Source organism: Dendrobates tinctorius, unplaced genomic scaffold (genome assembly GCF_039654945.1).
Source record: "Dendrobates tinctorius isolate UK_male_01 unplaced genomic scaffold, ASM3965494v1 ptg000391l, whole genome shotgun sequence".
In the NCBI taxonomy this organism is placed as follows: domain Eukaryota; kingdom Metazoa; phylum Chordata; class Amphibia; order Anura; family Dendrobatidae; genus Dendrobates; species Dendrobates tinctorius.
Window position 1 is genome coordinate 2005536 of NW_027362057.1, and position 25790 is coordinate 2031325.

The 25790-nt window shown below is 44.2% G+C and overlaps 1 protein-coding gene across 1 annotated transcript in view; it reads left to right on the plus strand.

The window, feature by feature from the left end:
- The window catches only part of CCDC80 (coiled-coil domain containing 80), a 181894-nt gene extending 156314 nt beyond the window's left edge, over window positions 1–25580 (plus strand). The window contains exons 7-8 of the mRNA XM_073563495.1: window positions 15124–15204; window positions 17654–25580. Coding sequence (XP_073419596.1) covers window positions 15124–15204; window positions 17654–18003 — 431 coding nt within the window. The 3' untranslated portion in view covers window positions 18004–25580. The remainder of the gene's footprint in view (window positions 1–15123; window positions 15205–17653) is intronic.
- Window positions 25581–25790: the final 210 nt, after the last annotated feature.

The window sequence follows — 25790 nt, forward strand, 5'->3', positions numbered from 1 at the left end:
AATGAGCCAGTTGCAGAATGAAGCGGTATGCCGATAAAAAACTGTTTGGACGCCCCTCCATACCGTCCAGGAGATAAAGTTTGGCTGTCCTCACGATACATCAGGCTAAAAATCCCCTTCTATAAGTTAGGTCCGCGTTACATTGGTCCCTTTGAAGTCGTAAAATGCATCAACGATGTGGCCTACAAGTTGAAATTGCCCGCCTCGCTTCTAATCCCTAACGTCTTTCACGTATCACTCCTCAAACCAGCAGTGTTTAATTGTTTTCACTCGGCTCCTTCTCTCACCCCCCAACCAGGTAGTGCTGACAATACCTTTGAGGTGAAGGATATACTTGCTATGAAGACAGTTAGAGGAAGAACCTTGTTCTTGGTCGATTGGAGAGGTCTTGGGAACCCCGAGAGAATATTGATGCTCCTCGTATTATGAAAAGATTTCTCTCCAGTGTTAGAAAGAGGGGGAGTAAAGGGGAGAGTACTATCACGCTCCCCGCCTGTCATACTTACCGGCGCGGTCCCGCTACTCTTCTGTGCATCTCCCGGCGCGCTCCTACTCCACGTTGCGTCCCCGCTCCAGACATCCGGGGTCCCCGTCATCGGTCCTGTGCGCCTGCGCCTGTCATCTCCCTTGGCCCTCGGACCTCTGGGAGCTGTGACGCAGTGGCTCTGCCCCCAACATGGCAGCACCCATCGGCTATTTCAGCAAGCGTCTTTGTCAGGTAAGACGCCTGATTATCTTCTGCGGTGACGCTGTCTCTGCGTTAGCGTTCCCGCTATCCTCAGGCCCTTGTATCCTCTGTGCGCTCATTCTGTCCTGTGTGCGCTGCCTCCGGTAGCCCCCTGCTTTGTGTCCTCCTCCTGCCTTGCCCTGTGTCTCAGCCTTGTCCTGTGTGCCTCTCTGGATCGTCACCCCCGGCTACCCGTCTGGTCGCTCTGTGTTCTCTTAGCTCCTGCCCGTACTGTGCTCATCTTCCTCTCTCTTTCCTGCAGCCTCCAGCCTCCATTAGCCTCCAGTGCCCCCAGTCCCGCTTGCCTCTATTGCTCCTTGGTTCCTGAAGTCCTCCGTGCATCTGGGTTCCGTATTCCTCTCCACTGACTCTCCGATACCTAGCCCTGGTCGCCCCTTTAGCTAGGGCTGTTGCGGTTCCATCCCTCGTGGGCCTGCCCCTAACGCTCCCTGTATAGGGGGTGGTTCCACCTGGTCCGCTCTATCAAAAGAGTGTGACTGCCTATGTTATGCTGATTGATAGCAAGCTTCAAATTAATTAGGCAGTGTGGAGCCGGCTGTCAATCAGCATGATATCCGCAGCCATGCCCTGTCAGCAGGAAGAGAAGCAGCCGCTCTGTCAACATTATATCAGCAAAAGCCACAGAATCGCCAGAACGAGTGGTCAGTGAGCACTCTAAGCTGACAGGCAGGCAGAACAGGCAGGTAGTTAACAAATACCTGCTTGTTAGTTCTTAGGCCCATAGTAAAAAAGTAAAATAGTCCCAGATAACCTCTTTAACGATGCCAAGTATACATACAGATTTGCTTGAAAGTTTATTAACCTTTCAGAATGTTCAATATTTCTGCATAAATTTGATCTAAAACTACATCAGATTTTCATACAAGTCCTAAAAATAGATAAAAAAAAAACAAATAAATAAATTATTGCTGCACAAGGGGTCACTCCAGATACTGAAAATCTAATAATTTTTTTTACTCATTTTGTTTTCTTAGTCTACTTTTAGGACTTGTGTGAAAATCTGATTTAGTTTTAGGTCAAATTTATGCAGAAATGTGGAAAATTCTGAAGGATTTACAAACTTTCAAACATCTCTGCACGATTTTGGCAAGAGACTTACTGCATTTTTCAGATTATAAGACATTTTTTTTCCCCAAAATTTTGGGGGAAAATGGGGGTGAGTCTTACAATCTGAGTGTAGCTTACCGACTGCAGTGGAGCAGGGTCCCAGGATTACTGCTGCAGGAAGTTTCTGCCTGTGACTTCGGCAGGAGTGGGGAGATACCCATTCCTACCTTCGCCAAACACCACCTCCTACAAGCCTGAAGCCTGCAGCATCTCCTGCCTCTGCCATCTTCCTGCAGCAGCAACTATGCCACCTGAGATCCCACTCCTCCACCCAAGGTAAGCTGCCGTGAAAGCGTATTAAAAGACGCACCATTTTATTTAAAAAAAAAAATGTTTTCCTATTTTCCTCACCTAAAATTTGGAGTGCGTCTTATAATCCGCAAAACACAGTATTTTGAATGATAGGGAAAAAAAGAGCCACCAACCCAGCAAAAGCATTGCCAGGGTTATGATTGGTCTCCTTATGTACAAATCTCCTTATGCAGGTCATTATACAGGATGTAGAATACAATATTTTTGTGGATGATGATTCCAAACTAAATCTTAGCCACAGGAGAAAGAAGAAAGCTTTGTCCCTGATGCAGAAAATCCATTACAATGAATACACATTATAGCTATTCTCAGTCATGATCAGCTCCTGCTCCCCTGCATGTGGAGTGAATGCCTAGAAGTGAACAATATAGAGTCCATACGGTTCATTATGAAATTTGTACAATGCAAATAATGTATTATAAATGACATAATGATCATAATTTGCTATAAGAATTAATACTTTCCACAAATAGGCCAACAATTGACATCCATAGTTTAAACTCTACCCAACCAGGCTAAATCACCAGATAATAACCCTTAGGCCGGAGTCACACTAACCGACGCAAAATACGGTCCATGGTTTACAGGCGTAATACGGATGAATGACCCCTAAATAGTGCTCCGTATGTCATCCGTAAGCTAGTTTTCTCGCAGCCTTGCAAAATGGACATTTAACGGTTTTGAGGCCTGCTAACTATTTAAATAATTAGCCTGCACCCTATTTATTGCCTCAGGAACAGGTGGCTGCCTCCATTCTGTCCATTTGTGACCTTGCCTTCACTAGGTGTGTTGGTGTTGTATGTGCAACATGGCAGAGGGTCTGAGTTTCAACACAACTGAGCAGGTTCTCTTCAACTGGCTTTTGTCACGCCGCTTTGGTCACCCATACCCAGTGATAGTGGATCCGCGGAGGAGGAGACGCATGTGGGTCCATCCACTTTTGAGGCAACAACTCACAAGAGGTCATTTCCAACACCTCTATTCCTCTCTGCGGGAGCATCCTGTTAAATTTTACCAATTCTGTCGCATGAGCATTGCCACATTTGATCGACTCTTGGAGATAGTGCGCCCTGGGATAACCTTTCAGGACACAAGGATGCGCAAAGCTATATCTGCAGAGGAGCGACTTCTACTCACAATACGGTATGTACTACAAAACCACATTCTCTATGTTCATAATGTGTGGGCCAAAGTATGCATTTTTGGCTTATTGGACTAAGTTTAATGCCCTCATCTTAGTCCACATATGTTTAAACTTACAGACCAGAATGTTAGGTCTAATATGTACTGAATATCACTTAGTCATTGTGCAACCAAATATGTTTGTGTTAGTCTATCTCAATTCCTACCAAGTTTGGTCGGCATGTAACTGATTTTTTTGGACTTTCTGCATTCTAAAATTATCCATTTCTGTCGTTCTTCAGCTTCCTGTCCACTGGCCTGTCTTATGCCGCCCTCCACCATGAGTTTCTCATTGGAAGATCTACCATTTCTGGCATAGTCAGGTCAACATGTATAGAAATCTGGACAAGACTCCATCAAGTCGTCATGCCCGAGCCCAGGATGGAAGACTGGTTGAGGATATCAAGGGACTTTGAGGAGGAATGCCAGTTTCCTAATTGTATTGGGGCCCTTGATGGCAAACATATCCGGGTGCGTAAGCTGCCGAACTCTGGCTCCCAATTCTTCAAATATAAACAATACTTTTCTGTTGTATTGTTGGCTCTGGCAGACCCTCAATACAAGTTTATAATTGTTGACATTGGGGCCTATGGAAGGACGTGAGACTCTAGAGTCTTCAATACTTCCATAATGGCTCGGCGGCTACGCACCAACCAGTTGGATCTACCACCACCACGCCAGCTACCAGGCTCCACTGAAAAATCAGTCCCTTATGTCCTTGTGGCAGATGAGGCGTTTCAGTTAACGCGCAATGTCATGAGGCCATATCCCCGGCGCAACCTTGACCACAGGCGCAAAATTTTTAACTTGCGCCTATCACGTGCTAGACGACTGGTGGAGTGTTCCTTTGGCATTCTTTGTGCCAAATGGCGGGTACTCCAGTCTGCCATTCAGCTGAGTGAAAAAAATGTTGATGAAGTTGTAAAAGTCTGTGTGGTTCTTCATAACTTCACCTGGATACATGATTGTTCCTCCTCGGCTGGTGTTGTGCGTAGGCCGGACAATGTGCGTAGGGTGAGACCACATATCAACCTTCAACGTAGACCGCTCTCTGGGCTCAAAGTGCGTGATATTTTCACTAATTACTTTATCTCACCTGAGGGGGAAACTTCTTGGCAAGAGCATGCTGTGTCTTTGTTATAATTTTTGGTTTTATGTGTGTCTAAATATATATATTTATACCCCTTCTGATTCTATGACTGTTTGATTGCATTGCTAAGCGTATGTTAGTATGCTGACACTGTTTTTGATAAATCACACAGATACGTAAACTGTAGTAGACAAATTTTTACTTTTTTTTTGGCAAACATATTATTGTCATATGAAAACTGTGGCAATGGGCCAAATTGCCCTTTTTGCATAAGAAAACTTTTTTGAAAAGTAACATTTTCAAACAGAACACAAAATAATATTATGCAATAACAACATTGCTACATTATAAATTTTCAATCCAAAGGAAAAAAGAGGTGGTCTCCAGCACCAAAATTATTGATAAAAGATAACACTCACATTTCTTCTGAATGTTTTCCAATCATATTAATAATCCACCATGACAGGCAAGGCTACCTTACGCCTTTCAGACAGATATTACATGTCTGTACAAAAGAGAATATTTCACCGCGCTATACTGTAAAGTCAAAGGATGAAAATACACTACTCACTTGCTAATGCCTAGAAAAGGCGTGCTGGCCTTAGTGAAGTAGTAATTTGTTTCCCAGCTATCTATAGTCACAAATCAAGGCGACCAGCCTTAAGAACATCACGCTCTCTCTATGTCTTAACCAGTGAGTAGTGTATTTTCATCCTTTCACTTGACCAGTATAGCATGGTTAAATATTCTCTTTTGTACAGACATGTAATATCTGTCTGAAAGGCATAAGGTAGCCTTGCCTGTCATGGTGGATTATTAATATGATTGGAAAACATTCTTAAACTTTTCACAAAGTTTGGTGATGGAGACCACCTGTTTTTTCCTTTGGATTGGTATTTGTATCACCAGTGAAACCGCACTGGACATCTCCTGGCATCAGACTGATTGTGGAGACAGAATTATAAATTCTCATACGTTGCGGAAGGAGAAGGCGGAAGAGCAGCCTGTGGTTGCTGCTGGCTACTCTGCCCAACATCTCCCTGTGTGGGGCCATACTGTTGCCCATGATGTGGGTAGTGTCCTGCCTCCTGTGATTGTTGGTGGTACTGGCCAGAGTAATAATGAGGAGGGGCATCTTGTTGGCTGTGGTAGACACGTGTCTGATTCCCACCAAGATAGCCATATCGTCCCCAACCAGGTTGGGACCAGCCTCCAACACTGGGTGCGAACAAGTGGCCATATTGGTGTGGTTGGCTAGAGGCAGACATTTGTGGCTGCTGTACTGAAGGTTGGGTAGTGGGAGGAAGGGGGTGAGGTGTAGGCACACGTATTTGAGGATCCTCAGATCCTGTTTGAGCATGCATTTGTGGGGGGTGCCTAAGGCGAATGAGATTTCTTGGGGAAAGCTGCCACCTCTCAATATATTCAAATAATTCGTAGGGGGTATTGGGGTATGTGCACGTATCAAGCAGGATCTGAATACGGAGCCTGACCTCACGGGAAAGGGCACGGAGATAAAGGGCCAGGCTGCGTGAGTATGCCTCCTCCCCATCATCACTATTTACTCTGGATAAATAATTTAGGAACCCAGTGTCCACATTAGTGCGGGTATCAGTGGCAGGTATTTGCCGCCTTTGGCTTCTTCCTCGCCGGGATGTGGCAGCAGGCTGTGGGGAGCCCCGGATGTGGCCAGTTGGGCTGCTGCTGATGTTGCCCTGCTCCTCTGCTCTTGCTGATGCTGCAGCAGCACCAGATGGTCCTGGTGGTGGGCTTTGGGGAGCAGGCAATGGCACTTCCTGACTAGAATCTTCAGCCATGCTCCTAGTAGGTGGCGAAGATGGGCCAGCCACCTCTTCCCCTGCAGACACAGGATCGATGATGGCGTCGGTTTCGGAGCCAGTTCCTCTGTCCGTAAGGTTGGACTGAGTTCTGTTATGAAATAGAACAGAGCCAAAAATAAATAAATATTTTTGGCCCTGCAAAGTATCTGTGTAATGTGGTGTGAGGTATCTACTTACGGTCTGAGATCCAGAATTGGGGAGAGGAAGGAGAGGCGGTCATAGTATATGTACTTTCTCTTGATGTAGCCCGCATCCCCACTCCTGGACCGCTGCTGACGTTCCCGACGGTATTGGTTCCGGATGCTTCGCCAGTGTCTCATCACATCTTCCACTGCAATGTGACAGGAAATATTGTCAAATTCACATATTTGATAGGTCACATTTGCTACCAGTAGTCTAGGCATGGGGCCTTCTGGGGTGTGCTTTCTACCCATGGTGGCATATCTAATTGGGGCATAAAGGCCAGATACACAGGGTCACATTAGTTGATGTATCAAGTAACTACACTTAATAACTTGTTTGGCTAGGAGGATGAGGAGCTTGTGGCCTGGCCCAAATGATGGCAGTGTCAAACCACATGTCACATCAAAATCTAATGGCCTCATGAGGAAAAAAGTACAAGCACAGGAAGGGGGGTGCTGATTCTATATTCATTTTTTGTTGTGCGGTAATTTTACTAATTTTTTGGCTTGTACTTACTCAGTTTCTGCTGCTCATCACGTGGCCGATCACCAAAGTCATAGAACATCTGCCTACATGTGCGCCTCCATGACGTCTCCTTTCTTGCCCGGTTGGCATAATGGGCATCACGTTGGTCCCATAGTTCGGGACGCTCCTGCACCAGGACAATTAGCATTTCCACATTCAGATAAAATGTCGCCATGACGCTGCTGTACTCCGTGGAGGCTGACTTCCTGGACGTCTGGAGCGCTATTTGAGGTGATTTGCATGTATCAGCTTCCTGATGATGGATTGGGCCATTTCCTGGCAGCAGCCAAAAGACCTGCGTATTTCTCGCAGGTCACACGTGTGGTCCATGTGTAACCCGTATTTTTTGCGCACCCATAGACTTACATTGGCGTACTACGGCCGTAGTACGCTGACAATCGCAGCATGCTGCGATTGCACGGACCGTAGAATACGGATGAGAAATAGACGGCTGGTGCGAGGGACCCCATAGAGAATCTAATACGTGCTTTTAACGCCTCTCACTCGTCCGTATTCCTCTCTAGTGTGACCCCGGCCTTAAAGTTGTGCCTGACACTATTGAGTTTAGCTAAGTAATAAGAACACAAAGATAAGGAAAGAAAAGTATGGAGAACATAATTATTTTAAGAACTATTAAGCAAGTATAATTTACTCTCTCACTTCTTGTTCCCCCTACATATAACCTCCCTTCTTTAACCCAAGCAGTATAATAATTGTCACAACTCTACCACTCACAATGTCCTAGGGATACAGTGAGTGACAGCTCATCCAGCCTAAAAGGTGCAGGGGCGTGCTGGACTGTCAGTTTGGTGAGTAACAGCTAGCTGTCCAATCAGCAGCAGGGGCATGATGGACTGTCAGCATTCTCAGTGACAGCTCAGCCACCCAATCAGTGATTGGGGCGTGTCGGGATTGTCGGTATATTGAGTGACAGCCTAGCCATCCATTTAGATCAGGTCTGCTAGGTTTCCTCCAGGTGTCTCCCAGTCGGGTGCAGCGCTCAATGGGGCGGCAGGCCTTGATCTGTAAAAAAGAGAATTAAAAAAAAAAATGTTATTCTCACCTTCCTACGGCCTCCGATCTTCTTTCCACGCACCCGGCCTCACGGTCCGACTATCGCGAGAGCACGATGTCATCAGCGGTGTTTCGCGCAGTGCATTACTGGGACCGCGAGGCCAAGCGCGTGGAAAGAAGATCAGAGGTTGTCGTAAGGTGAGTATATAACTATTTTTTTTTTTTTTTAACAGGGACCACGCATACCAGGAAAGAGGGGTCAGGGTGACCATACATACCAGCAAAGGGGGGTGAGGGGGACCATGTATGCCAGCAATGGGGGGGTGAAGGTGACCATACATACCAGCAAAGGGGGGTGAGGGGGACCATGCATACCAGCAATGGGGGGGTGAGGGGGACCATGCATACCAGCAATGGGGGGAGGGGGACCATGCATACCAGGAAAGGGGGGTATGGGTGACCATACACACCAGCAAAGGGGGGTGAGGGGGACCATGCATACCAGCAATGGGGGGGAGGCATAGAACACCTGTGGAGAGATCTAAAAATGGAAGTTTGGCGAAGGCACCCTTCTAATATCAGGGACCTGGAGCAGTTTGCCAAAGAAGAATGGTCTAAAATTCCAGCAGAGCATTGTAAGAAACTCATTGATGGTTACCGGAAGCGGTTGGTCGCAATTATTTTGGCTAAAGGTTGTGCAACCAAGTATTAGGCTGAGGGTGCCAATACATTTGTCTGGCCCATTTTTGGAGTTTTGTGTGAAATGATCAATGTTTTGCTTTTTGCTTCATTCTCTTTTGTGTTTTTTCATTTAAGACAAATTAAATGAAGATGATAATACCAAAGAATTTGTGTTTGCAATCATTTTCAGGAAGAAACTGAGTATTATCTGACAGAATTGCAGGGGTGTCAATACTTTTGGCCACAACTGTACCTGTACCTGTATAGGGGAGTGAGGATGACCATGCATAACAGGAAGGGGGGGTGAGGGTGACCATGCATACCAGAAATGGGGGGGAGGGGGACAATGCATACCAGGAAAGGGGGGTGAGGGTGACCATGCATACCAGGAAAGGGGGGGTGAGGGTGACCATGCATACCAGGATGGGGGGTGAGGGTGACCATGCATGCCAGCAAAGGGGGGTGAGGGGGACCATGCATACCAGCAATGGGGGGGAGGGGGACCATGCATACCAGGAAAGGGGGGTGAGGGTGACCATGCATACCAGGATTGGAGGGTGAGAAGACCATGCATTCCAGTATTGGGGGGTGAGGGGACCATGTATATCAGGATTGGGGGGTGAGGGGACCATGCATACCAGGATAGGGGGGAAGGGGTACCATGCATATCAAGATTGGGGGGTGAGAGGACCGTGCATACCAGGAGACAAAGGGGTGAGAGGGCCATGCATATCAGGATTGGGGGTGCATTATTGCATTATTATTAAAACTTCATAAATAAACTATACATATTCTAGAATACCCGATGCATTCGAATCGGGCCACCATCTAGTACATTATATATTTAAAATAGAAGATGCCAACATTCAGATGTTTTATTATGAATCACATTAATTGATGTTTCCTATAAGATTGGGCAATGTATTAGTCAGCCAGTGAAATAATTTATGACTATACTGAAGCACAACATCTCCCTCTATCGGCAGATTAGAGGGAATGTCCATATGTTGCAGATAAAATTTAATTGTATAACTGTCTACCATAGGGCGTGAAAAAATTATATCTGCCTTATTATTATTTTTTGTGTACTTATTTTTTTCTATTTAGGACTCATAAAATTAAATTTACATCAGCTCCTGTATAGAACAATATAAAAGTCTTTTACCACAATGAAATTATTTACCTATTGGATATGTTAGTAAACTAAAATTATGATTAGCATTCAGTACTCCAAAAGATGGATTTTTGCTCTGGGCATGAACACAGATACAGCTGAATACAATGGTGGAACAGGGAGCCGACAGGTCCCTTAGGCCGGGGTCACACTTGTGAGTGTGATGCGAGAAACTCGCGCGAGTCTCTCGCATCAATACCCAGCGGTCAGGATAGAAACAGTGTGAGTGACACTAGTGCTACCCCCTGATGATGATTCAATTGAAGGCAGTGATAGAAGCTGTGAGGCAGTGCTGCTGTCACTCACCCTGCTTCTATCACCACTCCCCAATGACAATTATTTTCAGAACAAGAAACTGCAGTTTTAGATGTAGTGACTGTGACGGCAACTGAAGTTGTGGGCACTGCTCGATTACCTCTAATGAACCAAGATGTCATCAGGGTATAGCAGTTACAGTAGCTGTGGTAAGTGGCTGCAATACCACCATCTAATGATGTCTTGTTTCAAGAGAGGTGACAAATTCTTTGGAGAAGTGAGAGCAGCCCCAGCCTACTGTGACATCCCATTTGAGATTATTCACAGGAAGTTAAAAAAAAAACACATTTCGGAAATAGGAGGATAGGAAAAAGCATGTGAAATGTAATAATAGGGATAATTATAAAAGTGGTTAAAGCTTTATAAAGGGTTTCATAGGCATCATACCACCCCTTTAAGGTACTGGCTTAGGTAAATAAAAATTGCCATAGTACACTACATGTGCCACAGTGTTTCTCCCTCCTCATGAAAAGTTGTGAGGTATGGTTTTCCTATCTTATGTGATGGCATATAGTAATGATATTCCATCACTTTCTGTCCTGTGGTTGTCCGCCTACTGGGATCATCACTAGTCCTGAAATTAAGGATATGTTGCAGAGAGAATACAGCAATGTAATACAGCAATAACTTTGTTCTTAGAGTCAGAGAAGGTCCTGGTAGTTGGACCCACATGGATCCAAAAGTGATGGCACATCTTGGCAATGAGATGGGATCACAACCTTTTAACATGGTTTATGTGAGGAAACCAGATTGTATCTTAATTTCTCAGACAACCATGTTTTTGCAAACCAAGAAGAATTGACTTTTTATCTGTATATTGGCTTGCAGATTTAAGTGATAATGTCTGGTGGGTCAAGAAGACAGTGTTAGGCATCGGCTTCCTGTCGCTGCACAGCAGGAATCCCGAGCCTTGCATTCGGCAGTCTCCCATTCCTCTCCGGCCGCAGGGAGGCTGCTCAGCAGACTCGTCGATCCAGGCGCTCTGCTCAGACCAGCTCTGTAGGTTTGGTTGCTGCTGCCACCTCTGGTCCAGCTACAGCAACGCATGCTGGTCAGCAGTGAGCTACTCCAGGGATTAAGTCCTCCTTTCGGTCCACTGAGCATGCCCGTGGGACGATCTCTCATTGGAGATCGGAGGTCACATGCTCAGGTCCTTCTCCAGCTCGGATTGGACCATCAGGAAGGTCAGGAAGGTCCCGGAAGGATGCAGCTATAAAAGGTTAATATAGAGAAAGATTTAGACCATGTGGAGTGAGAGTTGTATGCATGTATGATTGTCTCTGGTGAATGACTCATTGGAAACCCCTACCCTTGGTACGCATGTGTTGTGTAGCCTAGCCTGTTAGCGCCCAGGCTGAGGAGCAAGTAGGAGGCAGAGTCAGAGACTGGCTTCAACGCCAAGTGGTGGCTTGGTCTGTACGCCACGGTTCTCTTGGTCGACACTCCACTGCACGCTTAATAGGTCTAGAGAGACTCTGACCCTGTGTCCTTGGGGCTGAGTTCTGTGACCTGATACTGAGCGTTTACCTTGCCGAGCTCTGTGAGCTGTGAGCTTTAACAGCATTTATCGGTAGTGCGGCTCTGTGAAGCAACAGAGTCCGCTCCTGTAAACACCAGGTGACGTTAACCCACATGTGTTCTATTATACCACCATATAGCATCCGCCATTACTAGCAGCAGTTTACCACCCCTTCACGGTGGACCCCGGGCTGCAAGCGCACCTTATTACCATCTTTATTATTTGGTGCGTTCCGCCAGCCCTAACAGACAGTATGTCATATTATTTAACATACTGTGTAAGTCTGTAATAGTGACTTGTACATAGTGTATGTTTATCTTTGTTTATTGTGTGCTGATATGCTAATTGTGTATTGTATTCTATAACCAGTTTGTTGACTTCGAAGGTAGATAGGGAAAGGCTGTGAAGGTGGACTGAAGGACACTGGGTAAATCTAAAAATAGATCAGCTGCCTCAGGTATAAAAGAGACTTCTTCTGGTTGGGCTCACTCTTCAGGATCTCATCTCAGAGTACTTTGGACCTAGCTGAAAGAACACAGGACTGCTCTCGGTTATCTCCCTATGCTTGGCGTTATCTCCTCTGTGCGCGCCTATCACAGGTGGAGTAGCGACCCTGAGAGCTCAGACATAACATCTACCATTATCCTTGTGAGTCAGCGGAAGGGAAGGGTGAGACCCTGTAATGTGCACCATCTTGGGGTAATTGCTGGGATTGTTCGGTTTGCTATTGGGTGTTTTGGTTCTATAAAGTATTGCCACACTGTTTTACCCTAACCCAGTGTTGTCTGTGTAGTGTATTGCCCACCGGGAGATAGAGCGGGTGTTCAGTGGTATGAGCCCTAGTCCATGCAGTCTTGCTAAAGGCAGCCAGGCCAGCGGACAAGAGCACCCACTGACCCCGTTTCTCCATAATTGGTGACAGCAAGTGGGACACTACTCAGCCCGGCAGAACCGGGGGAGCTACAGGGGACTGGTGTCTGTAGACACCATCCAGGACTTCACAACCAGGGAGGCATGTAGACAGACCCAACAGACCATTGATGAGGCATACACAGTAGGTTTCGGATGCCACCGTGTCCAACCCCACCAACTCGGCCTTGGGAAGAGCACCAGAGTGGATGTATAGCCGTATAAAGAAACAACAACTACTGGAGCTGAGCCAGCTTCGATGGACTGAATACCGGACCACGGACATTCGGTCAGATTTGATCCAGGAATTAGTTCTTTGGGATACCCAGAACGTTGTGGAGGATGACAAAAACTCTGCTGAGATGGACCCAGAGGAATTGCCAGAGCCAGGACCCTGTGCCGATCTGGAATCTACCCAGTCAGCTGCAGCCTGAATCCACAAGTTGTTGGTTGCATAGGGACCTGGAGCCTCAAGTGGTGAAAGAGCTTGTGTTATGGAATCAGTTTTGGGAGTTCCAGTACCCCTACAGCAAGCATCGGACCCTAACCCCATGGTAGTCCCCCAACAAGGAACGCAGCTCCGCTACAGAATCTTGCCAGTGTTTAATGAGTCCAACACCGAAGTCCATGAACATCTGCAGGATTTTGAGACTTTAATGCTGATGCACCAGGTGCCCATAGCTGATTGGGCTAAATACCTGTGGACTACTTTGACTGGTCAGGCACGGGATGCTGCCAGTCATTTGGGCCTCAATACTGCTAGGATTATTCAACTATTAAGGACACCCTGCTGGCATTTTTTACCATCACCCCCGAGAGATATTGCACCAAGTTCCAGACTTTGTCTCGCCAGGGGGTCTCCTATGTAGAATTTGGCTGTCAATTCTGGAGACACTGCAACCGCTGGCTTGACCGTAGGGCTGCCCACTCTGTTGCTGCCCTCTGGGACGTGATCGTGCTTGAGCAACTTATGGAGAAGATGGCCCCAGAAATTCGAGAGTGGGTAACTGACCAGAAGCCCGACACTCCAAAGCAAGCAGCCCGACTGGCTGATGATGAATTTACAGCCAATCGACTTCGCTGGAGATCCGATATGCCCACTGATCCAAGAAGACCCTTCAACCAAAGATTTGACAGACCACCAGGACCAAGGGTTACCAACACTACCCATGAGTTGCCCAACCAACGGCGCTGTTATACATGTGGGCCCTTGGACACTTTGCCAAAGATTGTTCCCAGGGCCGGGGGCCCCATGCCTGGAGCCAGTTTGCCAGCTCACACGGTCAACATCTGCCAACATGAGCCAGCAGGGTTGGAGGGATGCTATTCCCAGGACACAACAGCAATAGTGATATATCCTGTCCATACTACACAGCGGGTTGGCCAGCCTACACCAGCCAACTTCCTACACCATATCCAGTCAGTCAAGGTCGGTGATATCCAGGCCCAGGGACTTTGGTACACTGGATCCTCCATCACACTGGTCAGTCTAGATATTGTCCCACCTGAACACTATTTACCAGGTTGCCAAGTGACCATCTTCATGGCTGAAGGTCAGCGCTCAGACATCCTTCTAGCCAGTGTGCAGCTGGACTGGGGTACTTACCAGGGAGAGGTCGAAGTGTGACTCATGGACAGCCTCCCCACACCTGTTATTTTGGGGAATTACCTCGAACAAGGACTGTCCAGCCAATCTGTTACTGTCATCACCCAAAGCCAAGCCAAGAAACACCCTGATGTAGATCCTTCTGCCATCCATTCCGAGGATAACCAACACTCCAAGCCTCCATCATCCCCTTCTGAGCCAACGGCAGTGAGTACACTTGACCAGACTGTTGCCATTGACTAGGGGGAGACAGATTGCAAGGAGTTTAGGGAAGCCCAACTCACGGGCCTCACCCTAGAATTTGCCTGCAGTGCGGCCGCTCGACCTGGGGAACGAGTAGCGACCCTGGGAGCTCAGACATAACATCTACCATTATTCTGTCGAGTCAGTGGAAGGGAAGGGTGAGACCCTGTAATGTGCACCATCTTGGGGTAATTGCTGGGATTGTTCTGTTTGCTATTGGGTGTTGTAGTTCAATAAAGTATTGCCACTGTTTTACCCTAACCCTGTGTTGTCTGTGTAGTGTATTTCCCACAGAGAGATAGAGCAGGTGTTCAGTGGTATAAGCCCAGGTCCAGGCAGTCTTGCTAAAGACAGTCGGGCCAGCGGATGAGAGCACCCACTGACCCCGTTTCTCCACAGTTTACTTAGAAATTCTTTATGATCCTAGAATACTAAAGAAAAACAAGTAGTTTTGACAACAGTAATTATAAAGCTTTCTTATAAATAGATATTAGTACATTTGCATGTGTGTAAGAAAACTTCACTGAAGCGTCATCTGAACCATTCATTTGGTTTATTGAATGGCATTGTGATATGGTTGTCTGCTATGAAATAAAATGCAACTTGCTGCTATAAAAAATATTAAGCTTTCCTAATAGTAAGTCTGTATAATACATACTTTTGTTTCATTTAAGGTTTACGACACATGGCCATTTTGAAAATGGTTGGCATTGGCCTGGAAGGTGGTGGTGTATTAGAGCTCTACCCTATCAATGGTAAGAAACATTTGCTTTACTGGTATTTGGAAAAATAGTCAATGAGAAAAAAAGGATATTTGCTTCAGCCCTTATAACATGATATCCTAACAAAATTGGATGAAGAGTTGTGTCTAGAAAGGCCAGTTTAATACAAAAGTGTCTTGTGGTCCATACTTGGCCAGTCCATGCAGCTCCAGTCAGTCCGTGCATTGTGATCAATACTCAACACTGGTAGTGTAAAACTAGCATAAGTAAAACTTATCGATTTTATTAAGTCCACCACACATATTGGATAAAAGTTTTGCGACCCCCAATTTCAGCAGGATCACTGGGCCATCTAATATGTATGGGGTCATTTCAATTGTCCCCTAACTGTTTGTGGAATTTAACTGTTCAATCTTTTAGTTCAGTGTGGAGATAACTATGCAAACTACAAATACAGTAGGTTAGCCCTATTCAAAAAAAATCAGCAGCCGCATGTGTGGCAATATGAATCTCTCATTAAAACCCATGAAATTTATTTATACGGGATTTTACTCATTTCTGTGTAGTGTGGGGCCAAAATTTCCCTGAAAAAAACTTTGTATGAAGCATATCTTACAAAGAAAACTTTTGACACCAAGTATATACACTCCCCAAAACTGAAATTGCCATACCAAGAAGGAAAATTTGTGGAATGATGAAAAGACGGTATGGGCATTCCTCAAGAGTTTCCATGAACCCTTTTTTCAACATGACAATGCCAGGCCACACGTTGCTCGTGCTACTGTGAGCAGCTTCCATGACCTAAATGTGGTACCATAGCCTGCAGCATCAAACACATCTAGGACCTCACTGGTTGACATCTGCAGTGGGAGCTGCCAGCAGAGGATCTTGATGATTTGTGTGCCCAAGTGTATTCAACCTGGCAGAATATTGCACTGACAACATTAATAAACACATTTATAACAGCCAAGATGTGTAAATGCATGTGGCGCTCATACTCAATACTGAATACCTGAAGATGTTTTGAAAATTTTCTCTCCATTTTTTAAATTATTTTCATATGCTTAGCGGATATGCAAATCCAGATGGATTAATGGATGTCTATCAATCCTGAGAGGAGACTTAATAGCTGTCTACAAATATCTAAAGGGCTGTCACATTGTAGAAGGATCAACTTTATTCTCATTTGCACAAAGAAAGACAAGAAGCAATGGGATTAAACTGAATGGGAGGAGACACAGATTAGATATTAGAAAAAACTTTTTGACAGCTAGAGTGATCAATGAGTGGAACAAGCTGCCACGAGAAGTGGTGAGTTCTCCTTCAATGGAAGTCTTCAAACAGAGGCTGGACAGACATCTGACTGGGATGATTTAGCGAATCCTGCTTTGAGCAGGGGGTTGGACCAGATGGCCCAGGAGGTCCCTTCCAACTCTACGATTCTATGATTCAATGATTCTATGATTCTGTGATTTCCATAACTCCACAACTTTTCCTTCTTGGTATTGCAATTTTAATGTTGAGCAAAGTATGTGACTTTTTAATTGCAAGAAGATAAATGGGAGTTTGAGCCCTGAGAGCCCCATGCATCGCTCAAAAAATCCCTTGAGTTTTGACATTCTCAGGAGAAAGGAGTGCACACCTCCTGAGTGCGCACACGGAGCCTAGTATGGTTACAATGGAAAGCATAGACTCCATCAGTACTCCACTCTTTGTGCTCTTTTCAGGTAAGAGCTTGGCGCTCCTTTCTCTTGAGCGGCGCACATCTTGGGGTGTTTTTTGTGTAATCAATGGAGGTTTCAAACACAAGCGCCATCAATGTGCTAGCAATTTAAAAGTTACACGTATGTAAAAAAAAAGTATCAAAGATTTACTTACTCAGCTTGTTCGTATATATTCAGTGGCTGAAATCTTGATCATACCCAACAGAACATGGTCAGGATAGGTCTCAGTTCATTGTCAGCACATAAATTTTGAAAATGGTGAAAAGCAGAAGCAAAAAGTATCACAGAAAGTTACAGGACTTTTAATATATACAGTTACCTGCAGTGCACCTTACCTATATACAGTATACTATATACAGTCATGATAGAAACTGGAAGTTCTTTTCATTATGTCTTGATACATAAAACTATAATATTTAAGGAGGGTGTACTTACTTTTTCTTATCACTGTATAACATGTGGCAAGCAGATAAATGACTTCACCACTGACATGAGTGGAGCTGGGCTGACGTCGGCGCTCATATTTATGCAGCAGTTAGCTTACAATCAGTTTTGTTGTGTTGTCCAGAACCGTGAACTTTCCATTCACAACACGGCCACACCATGATTTTCCTGACCTAAGATCTCACAGGGATCACATTAGATTAACGTCTATCTCAAAGCCAATCTTCACATACAAAAGTGTGATCATGGATCGGTGAGCACTCAACCAGCCTGAAGTGTCTTAGATATGGAGTAATGTCTCATTGTCGTTACAGGAAGTTCCAGTGTTGAGAGGGAAGATCTTTCTTTCAACTTAGTGAGAGACATAAGAAACTATTTTCAAATCAGCCCAGAATATTTCTCCATGCTCCTGGTTGGTAAAGATGGCAACGTCAAGTCTTGGTATCCTTCACCCATGTGGTCCATGGCCATTGTATATGATTTAATTGACTCCATGCAGCTCAGAAGACAGGAAATGGCCATCCAACAATCCTTGGGAATGCGCTGCCCTGAAGATGAGTATGGAGGATATGGCTACCATGGTTACCCTCATGAAGGCTATGAGGACGGATATCAGGATGATCATCGACACCATGAGGGCTACTATCATAGATATCATGACTAATAAAATAATCATTTGCCAAAAAATTTTGGCAATCGGAGTTCCGATATGTAAACAACATTTTCTCATAGATGTGTGGGAGTATATATATTTCTCTGCGTGCAGTTTTTAAGAATGTGATCTAGGCCAAAACTGCTGTGTAACGATCCCTTTCTGGATAAGGAAATAGGTTTTCAGTTACTTCTTTGTTCTCATGTTAAGATATTTTTTTCTCTTATGTATTTATTGGAAAAAATTATGCAACACATTCATAAACGTATCAATGAAGCAAACCATGCGGGCGCATGTACTGATGTCAGGGAGTCTCGATGGGGACCCTTGTCTTACACAGTCTCTTCTTGCATCTACTGATTTATCGCCGTAGATGCAAGACTCATCAGATTTCCTTATTTTTACATCTTGTATTTCCCTTAAAATAAGAATTCCAGAAAGCAAATTGTTTGTTCTAATAATCCTCTTGGAAAAGCAAAAATAAATTGACAGCTAGGTGTTAAAATTCCCCTTGTGTAGGCGACAAGTCCTTACATAGGCGCCGTCTTATCACTTCATAGGGACAAACCTTAGTGAGTAATTCCCATTTCTAGGAGTAATAACAAAGCAAGAGGATAACACAAACTTATAAAACAAATGCTTAATAGCTGTAGTTTTATTGGATATGCAAGTATTTACTGAGTTATATATATTAGAAGAGTAAAATACTGCTCTTTAATGAAAGATCAAGGCTAAGAAAATGCAGCATTTAAAGTGGCTTTACCAGAATAACTTTTGATTTGAAAAAACGTTTCTTCATATCATCACAAACAACTTTATAATTTATACCCTGCCAAAATTGTTCACTGCTTGCAAGATTCTGAACCCCGACACTTGTCCCTGCCAACTTGCTTTAGTCCCTGCCAACATGCTTCAGTCCCTGCCAACTTGCTTCAGTCCCTGCCAACTTGCTTCAGTCCCTGCCAACTTGTTTCACTCCCTGCCAACTTGCTTCTGTCCCTGCCTCAGATAGCCTTTTCTACAATGGCTCATGCGCAAGCTAATGCCACACATGTGCAGTTCTGAAACAGGGCAATGAATGTGATATCAACAATGAAGACATCTTATTGTGGAAGTAATTAAAGGGAATTTATCACTAGGTTTTTGTTTCCTCATCTAATAGTGGGGTCTGGACAGAGATCCTGATTCCAGTGAGGTATCACTTTTTGCAGCAGTTTTGATAAAATCACTGCTTTATCAGCTGCAGATCTACCAGTTCTCCGAATGCTGAGCTCTGTATAACCCCCCCCACATCGCTGATTGGCTGATTTCTGTATGCACTGTGTATAGGCAGAAAGTTGTAAATCAGCAGTGGGGGCAGGAGTACTTGTCTAGACTAATACTAGGAGTTTACTAGTCTTTTAGGGATAATCTCATACTAATAAAGTAGTTATAAAAAATACAGCAAGCAGCCCAGTAAGAGACACATTGCTGGAACTGTAGTCTTTGTCTCTACATCAAGGATGTCAAACTCAAATACACAGAGGGCCAAAATGAAAAGCTTGGATAAATTTGCAGGCCAACCTTGATATTTACTGTATTAAAAAAAATGTCTACAATTGAGGAAGTTTTTCCTTATCATCAAATATAACCTTTTCATATGGAAACAAACATAAAGGGGTTGTCCCATGAACAAAGTGGATTTTAATCAGTAGATCTTAGAACAAAATAAATTCCACAATTAGATGTGTTTAAAAAAATGTTCTTGTCCCAAGATAATCTTATAAATGTGTCCCGGTAGATGAGTACAGCGTGGCTTGTTTTATTTTCTAATAAATTGCAGCCAGGCATTTGCTGAAAAGGAACAATCCCTTTAAGGGGAGGAGGGGGGGCATCGTTTTGTTACATGGGGCATATTTGATTATACTCAATGGGACTTCAAGGGGTGTATATGATGATACTTCAAGGAGGTAACAATGGGTGTGTGTGATTATACTTCTACGAATGTGATTCATACACACAACACCTCTTGCAGTAAAATAATGCCCAGGAACTTATTCATACATGTATAAGCATATGCAGTGACTATTGTCCCCTCCACCATCCTGACCACTTCATTACTAATATCAATAGCACATATGTTTTTATAAAAAAAAAAAAGCAACTTGATGGTTATCTAGCCTCCTCAGATTCCTCCCCTTCTAACCTTGAGGACCGCAGTGTCTCTGATGAGTGACCTTACACACAATGACACTTGAGCAGCGCAGTGCTACTTACTCAGCTAAATAGATGCTTCTCCTTTTTGGCCAGGGTAGCCTATCTTTACGACTCATGTACTGTAATAGGCAAAGCAGGTTGAATCTGCTGCGGGGCAGCCAGAGGATGCTTTCCCCAGCCGCACGTACCTCTCCATTGGGCAGCGTAAAAGAATGAACGGTGGGGTAGAAAAATAAGTGCACCCTAATTGGAGTGGAGAAAACTGGTGAAACTAACTTGCCGTCTCCCTGCAGTGAGTATTTCCTCGTGGGACAAATGTAATCACCCTGTGGGCCAAATTTGGCCCACGGGCCGGAGTTTGTCATGTATGCGCTACATTATGCTGCTCTCAGATTAGGTGTCAAAAAACTTGGTGATAGCTCCCTTCAACCAGGCACAGATCATGGGCGCCCTCTACAACATGTAATCTAAGGCAGGATAAGAAGCAAATTGGTGAGATCACATGATGGAAATCCGAATCTAGCGGTAAGGAATTTTGATGAGGTGTAAATTACAAAGTTGCTTAGGATTATATGTTTTTCATTTAAAGGGGTTGTCCACTACTTTAAATTATCCCCCCAGTGTCTCCCCCCGGGGCCTCTAATGAATTTTGTAAATACCTCATGTTGCCTATACTGCCTGTGAGCGGCGCTATTGCTGGCCGCTCACAGGCAGCATGTGACCCCCGGCTGCAGCCGGCTCTGGCTTCCGCTGATGTCCCGTCAAGTGCTGGCAGCAGCCGGGGGTTACTCTTCCTCATTCCGCGCTGGCTGCCAGGCTGCGGGCGGGGTTATCCCCCCATGTCACACCCGGCATCCACCGCACACCCATTCATTGAGAAAGCATGGATTCTGGGTGTGATGCAGGGGGTAACCCCGCCCGCAACCCAGCAGCCACCGTGGGGACCCAGCGCTGAGTCACGCCTCACTTGTCGTGACGTCAGTGCTGGGTCATGTGCTGCCTGTGAGCGGCCACGGATAGCGCCTCTCACAGGCAGTATAGGCAACATAAGGTATTTACAAAATTCATTAGGGGCCCCAGGGGGATACATTGGGGGGTTAATTTAGAGTAGTGGACAACCCCTTTAAAAATTATTCCTAGATAAACCCTTCCACAACATCCAGAAGAAAGCTACCAATTAATTCCCTAAGACTGTTTTTCATAACTTGATTGATGATGAAGTTCTTCATTGAACATGTATTTTCAGGAATATCGATGCGGCCCACAAAAAGTTCCCCACATTGTGGCCTATTTATGAAAACTAGTACCAAAGAAAAGTGATTAGTGATGTATAACTAACAACCAATAACGGTAGGTAGCATCATTCATTCTTGTAGTCAAAGCTATATTTAGGAATCCAGGATCTGATCAGTTGGCCTAAGTAATGCCTCTTGAACAATTTCTGCCAAATAATCTCCAGTATACGTCGGTGTAAAATATCAACCTTTGAACATTAATTTGTATTAATCAAAATACATTGGAAATTCTGTGTTCATTATTTAGTATACCTTACAGCAATCGGAACTTCACCAGTGGAATTTGGAGACTTGTATCGGCTACAATGGAGCTTCAAATGGTATAATGATATATGAAAAGGGAATCTGCCACCAAGTTAATAATATATATAATTTGAGTGCACCCTAATGTAGGAGCAGAGTCCCTGATTTCATGGATATGTCACTTGCATGGCTCTGTTTTGCTGTTTCAATACAAGCAAAGTTTTATCAGCAGGAGATTCTGATTACAGGACAACTACCCTTGTGCCTCCTAGTCCAACCACGCCCCCAGCACTGACTAGCAACTCTCTGTCCCTGTATAATGTACACAGAAAGCAGAGTTATACACAGATAAACAACTGAGCTCTCCTAGCTCTGCAACATAGAAGATTGTGACTCTAATATAACTGCTGCACCCAGTTAAATAAGAGATACATCACTGGAATTGGGGTCTTTGTCCCTACATCATGGTGCTGTCAGATTACATAGCAAAAACTTGCTGACAGATTCCATTTAAGAATATGATTAGCACGGAATTTTGTTCCTAAAAGTGACAGTGACATTCACTTTTAGACATTAGGCACTTTGACATCTTATGTAAAATCAGTCTTCCATGTTTGTAATTTAATAATCACAAGTGTTAAAGACTCATGTATTGTTCATGCGGCTTACTTTTTTGTATATTTTGTTTATTAGGTATAAAGCTTTAGATTTTTTCTTCTTTAAGAAAGCTGTATCATGCACATATTTCCCATCACACATTAATGCAGACCATGCAGACATGGTTTCACGGTAGTATTATATTTAATTGTCCAATGTTTAGCTCGAGTTAGACAATCCATTTGTGTATATATCTCAAATGTGGCTTTTTTTTAGGCTTGGAATGCAGCCAGCCAACACTTTTATGCTGCCGGTGTAGTGAAACCTACACCAGGGGGAGCTGGTGAGGGAAGAGAGGTTACACACTAGAGCAGCAACACTGAGCAACAGCACAGGTCTGACAGGTAACGAGAGAGAATGGTCAGACGAACCGAGTTAGAAACTATCAGGAGCAGACGTACCAGAAGGAGCAGCAATACACGTAGTCAAAATACCAAGCCGAGGGTCAGAAAGCCAAAACATGAGCACAGTGTCCAAAAACGTGAGGCGAAATTCGTGGTCAGGGTACAAGCCGGGGAATCAAATCCCAGAGAGGGAACGTAGCAGCAAAGACGAATACCAAGAGACGGGGTCAGAGATCAGTCTGGGTCATACACGTGGATACCAGTCAAAGGCAGGAGGATCACCAAGGTTCAAGGGTCAGAGGCTCTAAACTGGAAGCTTGAGCTATCCCTAACACTGGTCAGCAGGCTATGAGAGACCGAAATAGCCCCGCTAGCTCCAGAACGATGCTGAGGAGATTAACCCCCGCATGACCAGTCCAGAGTGAAGGCAGCAGAAAATAAACTCCGGACTGGACCATGACCGCCGGGAGCTGTTAAAACTGCTTGTTTAAAAGGTTTTCTACACTAATATTACTAAAGGCTGGCCAGAATCAAGGAGCTGAATGTTTCTCAGTGAAAAAATGCAACTGCTTTTCAAAAAGCAAAAGCAATAGACAACACAAATGAATCAATGGGGCAGTTCCAATTAAAAAAAAAAAAAAAAAAAACGCAATCCTTCACCCCCATGGTAAATTTGATAACATTTCTAATATATGGTCATTGTACCAAGTAGGTGCCATTCTGCTGATGCCCCAATTTCTTAGACTGGTGCCAAATCTCGAAAATATCTGCCTGGAAGCATAGATAGCACAGTCGAAAGTCTGAACCACACCTACGCTGTCTTTTCGTTCATGTGCTATGGACCAGCGCAGATGATGAGGACCTTGTATCCAGCCTCTGACCATGGACAGGCAGGGAAGGCATGGTTCAGGCTTTCCATGTGATTCCCTATGCAGAAGCCAATTCTTTTAAATGAAGATAAGGTCCCAATCTCAGAGATGGTGGCAGAGATCAGAGAACATCACGTACATTTACTATACCTTAGAAGTGTATGTCCCACACTCCATAACATGCTTAAACACTCTTTGAGATCCCCATTACAGAGCTGTTGAGCTCAGTATAACTTCGTCCACACCTCTGAGCTTTCTGCCTATGCACAGTGTACACAGAAAGCTGTCAATCAGTGGTGGAGTGGGATCATATAGAGCACCTAAATATGGAGGACTACACGACAAGTTTACTAGTCCTCTAAAGATAATCTAATGCTGTTAACACAGTTATTTTATCAAAATTACTCAAGAAACAGATTGCAGCAAAAATGGTAGTATTCATTTTAGGCCAAGAAACTTGCACGAGTCTCGCATCTCAATACCACCAGCACTCGGGACCGGAGCTTTCAGCTGCATAGGAAAACATGCAGCCGCACACTCCGGTCTCTAGTGTCGAGTATTGAGGCTAGAGACTCGTGCGAGTTTCTCGCAAGTGTGTCCCCGGCCTTAGGATGAGGCTTATAAGGATCTGGCTAAATATATTTAACTCCCCACCAAATTATTATCAAACTCCTGAGCCCCAAATAAAATTTTGACCCCAGACCAGACTTCTACATACATATCTTTATGCTTTTTTTCCCACCTAATTTGTCAACAAGGGTAACTAAAGCAGAATTCTGATAGATCCCTTTAACTTCTATAATGCCACAATAAAACACATGTATCAATTGGAATCTGTTGTTTTACAACCCCAGCGTTGGCTATGTTCACACTGACCTCAGTTGTCATGGGTTGTTTTAAAAAAAAAAACATGCATATTGTTTTGTTGACCTAATATTAGTCTACTGGACATCAGTTAATCTCATGCACATACTTTCATTTCATTTAATACCCCATAATCTTCTGGACCTGATTGGAAAATATACAAGCTGCACTCTCTAGGGTGACCCCATTTAAGTAAGGACGAAGTAAAGGTACAAAAGTACCAGTTGGATTGATTTTCATAAGCCACATTCTTTTTATCTGACAGCACTCTTTTTACCTAGGTAGTCTAATGTACCAGACAGTATTCTAACTCTTAAAGAAGATGTCCACTACTTGGAAAACCCCTTCTCATAGCTCACGCTTGGCCCCGAAAAAATAAAAAAAGCTTATACTCTTCACCTGTGCCGGCGCCATTCCATAGCTTTGGCACATGAGCCTGGTGTCCAATCAGTGCTGGCGTCACTGGCCCCGCCCTCAGGCAAATCAACCCTCAAGAGGAAGTCACGACTGCAGCTGCTCTCTCACTTCCTCTTGATGTTCAATTTGTTCAAAGGTGGGGCCAGTGATGCCAGCACTGATTGGGCACCAGGCTCACGTGTCATAACAACTGCATGAATGCCCCGGAAACACGAGTGTCAGCACCGCTGGAATGGCGCCTGCATGGCAGGAGAATATAAACTTTTTTATTTTATTGGGCCAAACATTTAAATCAAGAAGGGGTTGTCCTAGTAGTGGACATCCCCTTTAAACCCAATTCTTGCTCAGCAGTGGCACCTCTTTGGGTGACAGAGTCAGAGAGGATATAAATCCTGCTATTATATATGAACAGGGTTTGTCTTGATGGGACGTCCCCTTTAACAGTTACTAAACACAAAGCAAATGCTGTAAATGATCCCGAAACTATGTATGTGCAAAAAATGAATAATCTAATTGATAATGAACATATCATATGCTTATCTATGACAATATTTTTCGAATGAAGTGTTACTATGACCATCATTCATGAATTAATATTTCAGATTGCATTGCAGTGCTAATTTGTATAAACATGGTTTAATCTAAAGAATTACAATGTGCATTGAAGACTTTGTACAATCAATAAAGTTTTCGATAATTTCGAACTAGTATTTTTGTCTTACAATGTATAAAAAATGTAACAAAAATTATTGTACAAATTGGAAACTTCTATCAATTCATTGTTATTACTTAAATTAACAACTGGTGGGTGTTTTTGGTTGGGTATGTCAAAGGTAGTGGCCCTAATACACATCAGTCCGCTAAAGTAGGCCGAACCTTCCGATATTGATGAGATCAGATCGGCCTACAGTCTG